Source organism: Meles meles, chromosome 9, assembly GCF_922984935.1.
Source record: "Meles meles chromosome 9, mMelMel3.1 paternal haplotype, whole genome shotgun sequence".
Classification (NCBI taxonomy): domain Eukaryota; kingdom Metazoa; phylum Chordata; class Mammalia; order Carnivora; family Mustelidae; genus Meles; species Meles meles.
Genome location: NC_060074.1, coordinates 32,615,070 through 32,627,238, shown reverse-complemented (window position 1 = coordinate 32,627,238; position 12,169 = coordinate 32,615,070). Strand labels below are relative to the sequence as shown.

General features: G+C 49.6%; 1 protein-coding gene across 2 annotated transcripts in view; it reads right to left on the bottom strand.

Annotated features, from left to right (window-relative positions):
* Positions 1-4,628: 4,628 nt before the first annotated feature.
* SGPP2 (sphingosine-1-phosphate phosphatase 2) overlaps positions 4,629-12,169 on the bottom strand; it is a 112,832-nt gene continuing 105,291 nt past the window's right edge. For both annotated transcript variants that reach the window (XM_046018879.1, XM_046018878.1), the window contains one exon: positions 4,629-8,022. In XM_046018879.1, coding sequence (XP_045874835.1) covers positions 7,471-8,022 — 552 coding nt within the window. In that variant the 3' untranslated portion in view covers positions 4,629-7,470. The remainder of the gene's footprint in view (positions 8,023-12,169) is intronic.

Sequence of the window (12,169 nt, the reverse complement as noted above, 5' to 3'; positions counted from 1 at the left end):
CATTCTGAGAGGCATGGGGCTTCTTACATAGTTCTTAGATGTGACTTCTGCACTCGAGCAGTGTCTTATCCCAATAGGTCAGAGTCCTAGATGTAGCAGATGCCCCATTGCTATTACCTTTGGAACAGGAGTAGCCCTACTAGGAACCAGCTTGCCCAGCTGCCCTTCTTGCCCTCAGCCATTATGGAGCTCATTAGGTTGGTAAAAGAGCCCTGCTTACGATCTTGCGTCTCAGTCTCAGCTTCCGTTCATGCTTGATGTTTCCTGTAAATATCACAAACTCCAAGTTCTTGAGTTGGCTCTTTGGTCCATTTTATCCAAAATTGGCAGACAGATACCTTAAACGGACACAGTGAAATATGCCCTCTACACAGCAGAAGCACTGGACACATCTGCTATCTTCCAGGTTGTGGCTTATAAGGAGCTTGAATAATTTCACTTAAAAAAAATAGAGGCTGGGGGCACCTGGGTGGCTCAGTGGGTTAAACCTCTGCCTTCGGCTCAGGGCATGATCTCAGGGTCCTGGGATCGAGCCCCACATCAGGCTCTCTGCTCAGCGGGAGCCTGCTTTCCCTTCCTCTCTCTCTACCTGTCTCTCTGCCTATTTGTGCTCTCTCTGTCTCTCTCTGTTAAATAAATAAATATATTAAAAAAAAAATAGAGGCTGGCATACAGACTGAAACTGATGTGGCAGTGCACGTCTGGGACAGTCAGCAGGCAGCTCCCTAAGGCCCCCAAGCAAAGTCAGCACGAGGCAATGGGCCTCCTTGGATAAAGGGGGAGGACCCAGGCAGCCAATCCTTGACAAACAAGTGGGGCCGCGGGAAGGCAGAGCAGACCCAAAGTGATTTTAGTTTCCACCACGGCCCGCTTTATTGTCAAGGATCACAGTCTCCTTTGACTTCCTAGTAAACAGAAAGGATAACTGCAGACATGACCGCTCACTGTGGGTCGAACAAGTATCTCCAGCAGTGAGTTCCGTTGAGTTGTGTCTGGCTAAAGCCCTGTACGACTTTTCTCCCCCCGTGTGACTGATGGCAGCGTGCTAAGAATATGCTCACGTTCTCCATCCAAGCCTTACATTCATCCGTAAGGTTTGGCCTCCGTCCTCTCTTTAAGGGACAGGAGTTGATTCTCCATTAGGAAACATTTTGAATTGCCCCTAGACCCTTGTTGTAGGAGGCCTTGTAAGAGATAACCGCTCCAGTGTTCAAATTACAGGATTCCCAGCCATTCAGAGCAAAGCTGTCCTTAAGACAGAAAAGTGAAGATATTGAGGAAAGGCACTTGTTTGATACCAGACCTCATATCAAAAGAAATTTCCTGCATTCCACAAGGCACAACTTTTTGTCATGAGGCATGAAAATATGTCTGAAAACACCCCAACGGCTTTGGGCCAGCTGGAAGGCAGCTGCAAAGGGTGCAAATGTGGTAAACCCCCACGTGAATGTGGGACACATAGAGAGTAGAAGGCCAACCAGAGATGGACAGGAGTAGACATTTCTCAGGTGGGTAGAACACCTAAACGGAGAGATTGGGGGGCCCCAAGGTGGATGAAGCAAGACCAGCCAGATGGAAAGGCACCCTGTGAACAAGCTGCACAGTAGGGAAGAGAAGGACCCCGTAGGAGAGATGCCTTCAGGAAGTCACTGGACCTGACCATCTGCAAAGGCCCCTGTCTCCAGGGGAGTAGCGGTCAGCCTGTGCATGTCTCTTACAGAGGAGACCTGAAGGAACTGACAGAACCATTCCCAGAGCTCACTGAGGCCAGCCACAGCCAGAAAGCCTCAGATATCACAAGGCAATGCGGAGAAGTCCCAGAAGGATTTTGCCTCAGTAGCAGGGAAAACCAACTCTTAGACCAACCGCCGCTCCAGTTCCACCTCATAAAGCTTAAAAACAAGACCCAAGGAAACTGTTCGCAAGGAATGAACTGCATCCCAGAACAAAGCTTAAGAATATTTACAGTATCACTAAATATCCACCACCCAACAATGTCAAACTCACAGTATTTGGCATCCGATCAAAAATACCAGGCAAGCCAAGAAGCTGGGAAATACAACCAATAATGAGGAAGAGGAAAAAAAAAAAAAGAAAGAAAGAAAAGAAACAGAAACTGACAGGGCAGAGATGATAGAATTAATAGAGAGGATATTCTTTTCTTTTTTAAAAAAAAATTTAATTTATTATTTGACAGAGACACAGCAAGAGAAGGAACACAAGCAGGGGAGCAGCAGAGGGAGAGGAGGAAGCAGGCTTCCCGCTGAGTAGGGAGCCCCATGTGGGGCTCGATGCCAGGACCTTGGGATCATGGCCTGAGCCAAAGGCAGAGGCTTAATGACTGAGCCACCCAGGCACCCCAAGGGAGGATATTATTCTAACTGTATTCCATCTGTCCAGGATGCTAGAGGAGAGACGAACACGTTGATAGAAGATATATATTGTCACCTTCTAGACATAAAAACTAGGAGATAAAGGAATAAAGCAAAAAAAATAATACCAATACCTATGTAATAATAGCAGAATTGACTTCGTGAAAAGTTGACATTATGCTATGGTTTTCCATTCACCACAAAAATAACTTCCAGCGATGTATTCTTACTGGCACCTACTTAAGATGGCTCACGAGGACGGTTCGGTGTGCCCCGGGCATCCTTTGCCCCCTCATAGCACCGCTCAGTGGGTCTCCACGTGACCGAGACACACCGCAGACCCAAATCCCAGGAGGCCTCAGCCATTTGATGCTGGCTTTGTCAGGAGACAAGTTCTTTGAACACCTCCACTGGAATCCCCCGGCAAGGGGACCCTGCTGTCCTAGCAGGGAGGAGCAAGGCCAGCAGCTGTGCTGAGTGTGTGCATTAAAGGAGCGTCACAGCCGGAACTCCTCGCTGCATCCTTGCTTTTCTTGTTTGTTTTTGCATGCCACATAGACAGGCGTGGAAAAGGAAAAAGGATTTTTGGTTTCATAGAGCTCCCTTGTCTCATGTGGCTACAGTTTTAAGAATGTAACATTCTATTTATGGTACGCATCCAACTCTTATTCTTCTTCATATGCGTCCTGTAAATAGTCAAGTCTGTACTACAGGTGCGCCCCGCTGTAAGAGAACAATGGACACATGGTGTACCCCGAGTAATCCATTGAAGAGCCTTATGTTTACAGAAATGAAGGATTGCCATATGATTAAAAATGCCATTTATAACCAGCAAATTCCTGGGTGCACTTAAAATTCAAGTTAAAAAAAAAAAATCGAAACAGACAGCTTTTAGGCAAACATCTATCCTCTAAACTAGATACATCTATGCCACTTGGTTCTGGTTAGCCTCTTATTAGAGTCCGGGGCTTTGTTCCTGATAGAGGGATGTGAGCGAGCACATGCACAGGTCTCTCGAAGAGCCAGGATCAAGGTCAAATACTTTTAAATCAAGTTCCACTGGAGAAGTTCGGGGAACCGAAGCAAGAGAAGAGGGGGAGTGGGCATCGAGGACAGGGGTGGAGTTCCTAGCAGCTGTCACCTCTGCTGAACAAGAGGCCCCGGGAATGAAGCTAAGCCTGAGGGGCCCGGTCCAAGATGGCAGAAGGGGAAGGTGCCCACTGCCGACTGTTTAATATTTGAATAAGAAATGGTGGAGGAGACTAGGAAATCACCTCTGGGTGTCACCTCTTCTGGAATGGTACCACGGGGACATAGAATGGACTAAGGGGCTTTCTCACCCTTCCTTCCTGTTCTTGTGATTGGGTTCTGCAGAGTCAAGCCCCTGGCTCATCCCTTGTTCCAGCACCACACACAATTGCCAATCCCTGGGTTCGGTTTGGATTATCCTTCTAAGAGCTGCAGGTGTTTGGGGGACTTGTCTCTGGCAAGCTGCCCCTCGCCATGGAGGATCCTCTCCTACCTACTTCTCATCACGTCCCTGTACAAACCCCATCTGCTCTGTAAGCCTGGCTCACATATTGCCTCTCCCCGGAGCCTTCCTCGAGCTGCTATGGGCCTCAGGCAGGAATTAATCTCCCCTTCCTCCCCTCTTCTCCATTTCCCTGAACCACAGTCCCACCTCTCCTGGAAGAACTACACAGGGCAGATCAGGTCCCATCCAACGCCCCATGTCCATGGTACCCAGCAGAGTAGGTATTAAAAATACAAATAGGCTCCTAGCCCTGACCTTGCCAATGAGGGTCAACTCTCTGTACCATTTCAAGTAGCAAATCTGTGATGCTTAAAGACAGAGCATATCATTGTAGCCATGTGAATATGAAATCCGGACATGTTCATCTGGCTCAGCAGTGGACTCATTCATGAAAACCTTTAAGTCACCTTAACTAGCAACACCGTAACATTTACTTTTCAACACACAGTAACATTTGTTTCTCACCACACTACGGTAAGGCGATTCTTTTTAGCATCACGGAGTTAGGGGAGGTGCTCATTCCTCTTCCTGTTCACATCGATGGTGGCCATGAGACTCCCCAACACCTGCACATGATTGAATTAGGACAGCGACAGAAAAAAGCCTGTCGTTTCTTTTTGCCACCTCTTTTCAACTCAGGTCCACTGAACCCTGAAACTCGGGTCCACTGAAACCTGAAAACCCTGAAAAGTCCAGGGGAAAAAATCCAAGGAAGCCCAACATTGGCCTTGAAACATTTAATAAGTCATAATCAAACACAAAATGATTTTATTTTAAAAAGAATAAATTTACATACAGTACATAAGCAAGACAGCTGAAAGCTTCCAAAATAGAAACCAGGAGCATATGGCCCCGAAACACCACATGCTTCGATTACACCCGGGAAGCAGGAGATGCCTACTTGGGGGAGAAAAATCCCAGGTTACAGTGCGACCTTCAGGCATGTTGTAGAGTGACTTCAGCCACAGCCATTTAAGGGTTTTTAGTTCAGGGTCCCATCTGTGTTTCCTTCTGCATATTCTGTTGTGGTGCAGGCCTGAGCAAAACCAGCAAGGAGAGACAGCTGGTTGTAAGGACGTTGCAGGAGGGCCTGGTCCAGAGTGGGAGGGGGCTGGGGGGGGCGGCCCGTAAGGACGAGGGCGTGTTCTGCTGAGCTCCTGGAGGCGCCAGTCGTCTTGAGGGCTTTGAGGGTTCCAAATGCAGGGTTGGTCAGACCCCAGGTCCTAAGTTTATCTTGGATACATCATGGTGAGCTTTTAAAAGTCTTAATCTCCAAGTCTCCAGGAGGAGAGGGGCTCTGGACCACGACTGAGGCTACGCCAGCAGGGGGCAGTCTCTCCCCAGAGAGAAAATCCAAATGTCTCCAAGGAGCCAGTAGGCCGGCTCTTTGAAGGGACAGGGGAGGGGTGTGTGAGAGACTTCGGGCCTGGGAGGGTATGATAAGTGCCAGAGGAGGGCCAGTGAGCAAGAGTAGGAAGCAGTTAGTGACGTTTCCTATCCGTTTCTGCAGAGCAGTAGAACTCAAAAACTAAAATGGTCTTCACCAATATACACTCTTTTAATTTTCCAGTTGCAAAACGAGATACTTTAAATTAAAAAAGTGACCAACCACAACAAGCCCTTGGGTCGTTCTTTAAGATCCTATAGCTAATCATCCTCCATCCAGTCATGTAAATACAGCCTTAAATACATTAACACAGCTGATTGCTGTCCTATTGCTGGGACTTAAAAGGACAGCATTAAACACACACACACACACACACACACACACACCTGAATGAATTGCCAACACCCACTGCTGTGCAATTACGGCCCCTCCTCTCAAAAGATGTAAGTGGAAAACCCTGATCCTTTTGCTATTTAGCTTCAGCAAAAGTAACTAAAAATGATGCAGGAACATGCCTCGTCCGCTGTGTGGATGGCAGGGCTGGCCCAGGGCAGGGGTGCCTGTACGTTACCCATCCCCCCATGCTCCATCCTGGTGCCACAAATACTAGGCAGAGTTTGCTGTAAGAACAGTCAAATAAATGGCAGGTCCTTTTGATTCCTGCCTCCTCTAACTATGAAAAATGTCAGAAGGATTAGAAGGAAAAGCAGAATGGTTTCCTCAACATCATTCTCAGTAGACTGGAGCACTGAGCCAAACAGCAAAGGGGACCTCGACAGAAAGCTCAGGGGCCATATTTGAAATCAGGACCAACAGTGTTTTCGGTTTTCACACTGGAGGCAGAGGGAAGAGCCCAACCCTGAAGTAAGTGCCCAGAAACCAGGTGCTGGGATTCAAGTCACTGGTTTCAGTGGCCCAGGTACCACACTGCAGAAGAGACTTCCTAACCATGCATTTCTGCTAACTTTTCAGAAGACCATTGATGCGTGTTCCTGGTCCTTAGCTAAAGATGTGCCCTCGGAGGGTGTGCTCCCCTAACACGGCCTGCCTACGCCCCGTGAGGACACATGCAGGCTGTAAGGCTGTGTTGTGTTTGGTCAGCTTGTCTTCCTAAGAGAGGCTGACCCTGCTCTTGCATTAATTCATTAATTGCATTAATTAACATTGCCACGAGATAAGAGGTGGGGAGATGGAAAGGGAGCCCCCAATTCTATTTAGTAGGTGAAAAAAATCGGTTTACAGAAAGTAACAGAAATGCAGGAGCAAGGTCCCGGAGGCCTCTTCCCTCCTTGTCGGGGCCTAGGGAGGATTCAGTTCACGGGTTTTATGGGACCACTCTCGCAGGCAGATGATAGCGCCTCCCCAGTTTGTAGGGAAGCATGAAACATCCGAATATGGGCCGAGGGCTCGCCCCAAGTTGTGGTGAAGCAGGAGAGAGCAGGACACCCTGCGAACCCCGATGAACAGAGGTGCAGGCAGCTAGTGGGTTTCTTGGATCAGCAGAGTGTGGAAACATGGCCCGGAGTTCTGCAAAACACATGGACACAGACGAGCGGGTGCCCCCAGAAAGCAAACTCCGGAGGGAAACAGGCTGCTGCCCACGATCTCCCACGGGTGCTCCCGTCTCTTACCACCCCATGGTGGGGTCCACAATGCTCTTGCCACCCACGTGGGCACAGTCGAGTGTGATCATAACAAAAATGTCACCCTGTCCAAGGAAGGCAGTTCTACACGATGCCACCCTTTCTCCAGACCCTAGTCCCAAGTTTGGACATGAGGCTCTGTGCCAGGCAAGGTCATAACGGAAGAGAAACACCTGACCTCCAGCCTCTCAGATCATGCCTGTCTCTTCTGGATCACCCAAACCGGGCCACAGTTCCTGCCGGCCCACGACTAGGCCCAAAGTCCGTGTAACAGGGCGGGAGACCCTCAAAAAACAGACTGCGGGTTTAGCCTGGCTTCCCCTATGGACAGGTGCTTATAGACTGATGGTCGTAGGACACAGTATTTCCTTTCACACAGCAGCAACACTGATCTCAGCTATCAGCAAATGGACATGTGACTTAGGAGTTGTTTTTTTTTTTTTAAAGAAAAATGTATTGTCAAAACTTGCCCACCTCACCCCTTTCCTGTTTGGGCTCCCTGGTCCAGGGGACTCCCTTCCAACTCTTTGAGGTTCAGAGCAGTCCCAAAAACCTGTGCAGCATGGGCACAAAGGTCGTAGCACAGAGTCCCACGGACGTGTAGGTGACGAACTTGTAAGGCACTTCAATCTCTAGTCTCCGCCTGGCCTCCTTGTTCCTGGTGACCACCTTGAAGCAGGAGTACAGCACCTGCAGGGAGAGGTTTTGTACCAGCTGACGCACTAGAAGGATCAGCACGATCCCCACAGCAAATTTGGTCAGTCCCAAGACCAACATGTTGGTGGTGAGTGGTGGGATGTTCTGAATGACAGGGAGAGCCTCAGTGGGCACGGACGCGAGCTGGAAGAAGTGATTGATCCAGAACCCGAGTGTCACCCCTGCCCCTGCGGCCAGAATGGTAGTGGTGTCCGCTCTGGTGGGGCTGTAGCAGTCAGACACGGGGTAGTTGTAACACAGCAAGAAGGGCACCACGATGACACACACGGGGAAGAGGGGGCTGGCCGAGTCCAGGCGGTCGATAAGGGTCCAGGCAGGGTAAGTGAGGACGATGAGGACCGCAGTGACCAGGATGCCACCCAGCACATCCTGTGGGAAGGAGAGAAAAGAAGGACATAAGCCCCCGTGTTCGGACATAATTGTGAGTCAAGTACGGCTGCTTTGACATTGGAAGTACGATTTTGGCATTGCTTTACTTGGCATTGCTTTGAAAAGTATAAAGCTGCAAAGATTTGAGAATGGGAAGAACACTTATGATATTCACATTGTGTATTTCCCAGTTTTCTCATCCTGTGGACGAATGTTTTCATAATGCGCAGCTCTAATCCCATTTTTCCTCCGTCTTCTATCATTTTGATTTAACACTGGATCGCAAGGGTTGTCAGAATCTTTGCAGAGGTGGTGTCATCCTTTCTCGGCAGGTCAGGGGTGCGGGCTGGCAGGGATGGGGCAATTACCTGCTGGGGGTGCCCCGTGCATGCCGCCAGCGGCCACCGTCCCTTCGAAGGTACATTTATTTGGGGTGGTTTGGGAAGACATTCTGGATGGAGTGCTGCCAGAGCCCCACCTGTCTTGGCACCATTTTCAGAGATGGAATTCCAAATAGCACGCAGACCGTTTTAGTGAATGGGTGTACCAGGCTTGTCTTCACTAATCCTTCTTTAGGACATTTTAGATTGTGGTCTTATTTCTTCCATTCCTCCCTTTCTCCTCCCCCTGTGCCCTGCCCCACTCTATCCCTCCTTTCTTTTCTTAAATGCCTATTTAAAACATCTTTAGGGGCGCCCGAGTGACTCAGTTCCTTAAGCGGCAGCCTTCAGCTCAGGTCCTGGGATGGAGCCTGGCATCGGCATCGGGCTCCCTGCACGGTGGGGAGTATGCTTCTCCTCTCTCCTGGCTTGTGCTCTCTGTCACTCTTTCTGTCTCAATCTTTCAAATAAATAAATACATATCTTAAAAGAAAAGTTAAAAGCTGGTGGACTTTGTTTTTTGTTTTTTTTTTTTTGCTTTTATTAAATGCCATTGTTGGATGTCTGCTGCTGTGTGTCAAGCAGAGATCTGGACGCTTACAGGCTCCCAGTGTACCCCTTCTCTGCCCCCCGCCCCAAAGTGTGCTGGGAGTGCACCTCTCACCTACAGGCTTTGACAAACCCAGAAGCCTGAAAACATTCTGTGGATGAAGCAGGAGAAGGGAAAGGGGACTCTTGCTCACGCAATCGTATGAATGCAAAACGGCACAACTCTCACGAGGAGGAAATTTTTTTTTTTTTAAAGATTTTATTTATTTATTTGACAGATAGAGATCACAAGTAGGGAGAGAGGCAGGCAGAGAGAGAGAGAGAGGAGGAAGCAGGCTCCCTGCCAAACAGAGAGCCCGATGCGGGGCTCGATCCCAGGACCCTGGGATCATGACCTGAGCCGAAGGCAGAGGCTTTAACCCACTGAGCCACCCAGGCGCCCCACGATGAGGAAATTTTTGATTGAACCTCTGACCTACAATCTCTCTCTGGGACTTGACCGTAGAGATATACCTGCCTGCATCCGAAATGAGGTGTGTATTTATAAGTGGTCCTTGTGGTGTGTCTGTGTTAACGAGGGATGAGAAAAATGCCGCGTTCCCGAGAGGGACCAGGTAGATCTCACCGCGGTGTAGTCGGTCACGCGGTACAGTATGTTCTGTCGCTGTGACATGGATGAGGAGGTTTCATTTGGGACACAGGATTTGAGGACTTGTTTATTTATTTGAGAGAAAGAGCGAGAGAGAGCGCGCACATGAGCACGAGGGGGGGCAGAGGGAGAGGGAGAGCATCTCAAGCGAACTCCCACTGAGGACAGAGCTGACGTGGGGCTCCATCTCACGACCCTGAGATCACAACCTGAGCTGAAAGCAAGAGTCATACGCTCAGCCAACTGGGACCCCCAGGAGCCCCTCTGACGTGGGATTTTTAAAAGCATGGTGCAGTGTGTGTGGACACTACCATTTCCATTTTTAAAAAGATGGGAGAATATATAGATACGTTCTTACTTGGATACGCCAAAAGTTCACTTGACCGGCAGAGGACACAGTGGGCGAGGAGACTCTTCCGTATGCATCTGGAACTTTGTCATCATGCAAACACATTTAAATTTTAAATAAACACATTTAAAAATTTTAAGTGAAATAATTCAGTCTCCCCTCTACCAACAGGATCTGCCTTGGATTACTATATGAAGTGGGGATCCCAGGTGAGCCCAGCTGTGTCCTCCGCGGGGGCCTTGGCATATCTGGTGCACGGTGGGGGGAAACGGCCCGCCAAAATGTTCCCTGCTGAGGACTGAGAGTACTTTGCGTGTTTTAAAGGAACACGTGTTTTGAGGGAAGGAGGAGACCCAGGTACAATGAATTCATTTAACTCAACACCCCAAACAAGCCTTTACTGTTAGTGGGGAGAGAAGATTCTACCACTCAGAGGGGCACCTGGCAGCCCCGCTGATGTCCCATCTGAGCTCTGAAGAAGTCAGGACAAAAGAGTCCTTTTGCCTCAATTTGTAAAACTCAGACCTGAAGAAGGCTGTTTTGGGACCCCTCTGGCCAAGGATTCGCCAAAGGGCAGAACCCATCCATGCTCATACCTCCTGGCCCAGTGCCCAACGTGGGCACTGGATGATACCCCCTGGCAGGACACGGTTCACGACGGCCCCTGAATCAGTCTTGGGCACGGACCTCCTAGACCTGAAGGGGCGGTGGCGGCGAAGCTGGTGAACGGCAGGCCAGCAGGGAAGGGGGCTGATGGGGCAGGGCCACGGTACTCAGAGTAACACACGCCTCTCCTAGACCCACCTGTGGGGTAGTCACTGCCAGGATCAGGGAGCTGCTGAGCCCCAAAGGCAGTGGGTAAGCCCAAGGTGCTGGAGCTCATGGACTGGCCAGGAAGCAAGGACTGCTGACAAGCCGTCCTGAGACCACCCTGTCTGACAGCAAGAAGACACGAGGGGGCTCAGACCCGTTCAGGAGTACCTGCCAGTACTCCAGAAATACTTCGTGGGGAGCATTTCAGTTAAGGGTGGGGACAAAATGCAGTTTTGCCAGGGTGGGGGGTGAGGTGTGGAGTGATCTTGTAGGTGTTCAGGGAAATCTGCGTGATCCATATTGCTACTGGGGTGCCCCAGTGTCCCTGGCCACGGGAGCTCAGAGCCCTGCTGGCTGTACCCGACTGCTCCCTCCTCTTGCTGCCCACACCCCCCACCCCAACTATATTCCAGAGACTCCTCCTTCAGTAAAATCCCTGCTCCTGCTGTCGCCATCCAGAGTTTGAACCTTCTCCTCCTGCCTGCCACTCTCCCTCACCCAAACCTTCACTGTCCTGAAGGCTGTTTCAATAGCAAATGATTTCCAATTTTTCCATGCTTTGCAGTCACCGAGAAGGATTATGAAAATGCAGATTTCAGGGGCACCTGGGTGGCTCAGTGGGTTAAGTCTCTGCCTTCTGCTCAGGTCCTGATCCCAGGGTCCTGATATCGGGTTCTCTGCTCAGCAGGGAGCCTGCTTCCCCCTCTCTGCCTACATGTGATCTGTCAAATAAATAAATAAAATCTTTTTTTAAAAATGCAGATTTCAGGGGACTGAAGTGGACCCAGGGGTCCGCACTGAACACCTGCCCTAACACTGAGGCCGCGAGCCCAGATAAAAACGCTGAGAAATACCGGCTCACAGATGAGAGAGTCCTGGGTGATATGGGTTTGATTAGTCTATCATTCTAGGGCTTTTGCTCACTGCTTTCCCATTTGAACTTTTCCACTGCGCTCAGATAGGGCTGCTTGCTTTCCCCAAACATGCCCGGTACAATTCAGTCACCCCAGGTTTGCATTCCTTTTATGTCCCGTACACTTTAACCATCTCTATCAAGATCCTATCAGTGCATCTAAGGCTTGGCTCAAAAGCTATTTCCTTTCCAAAATATCCTCGTGTATCACCGCAGCTGGAAATAACCTCTCCCTGAACTGAATGCCGAGGGCCTTGCTCAACATCACTCAGAAAGCCCTTCCCTTCTCTTGCCTTTGCTGCGGTCCTGCGTCCGCATGCTTTCCCGAGTTGATTACAAGACTGGTCAACAAGGGTGCGCTCTCTCGCATCTGGGCATTGTCCTCACTTCTACAATAGAGGCGAACACACAGCAGATTCCCAGTTTATAGTGATTAGGAGAATTTAATGCCTTTCTCTTATCCTGAATCTCCCTAATCAGTAATACCCATTGTT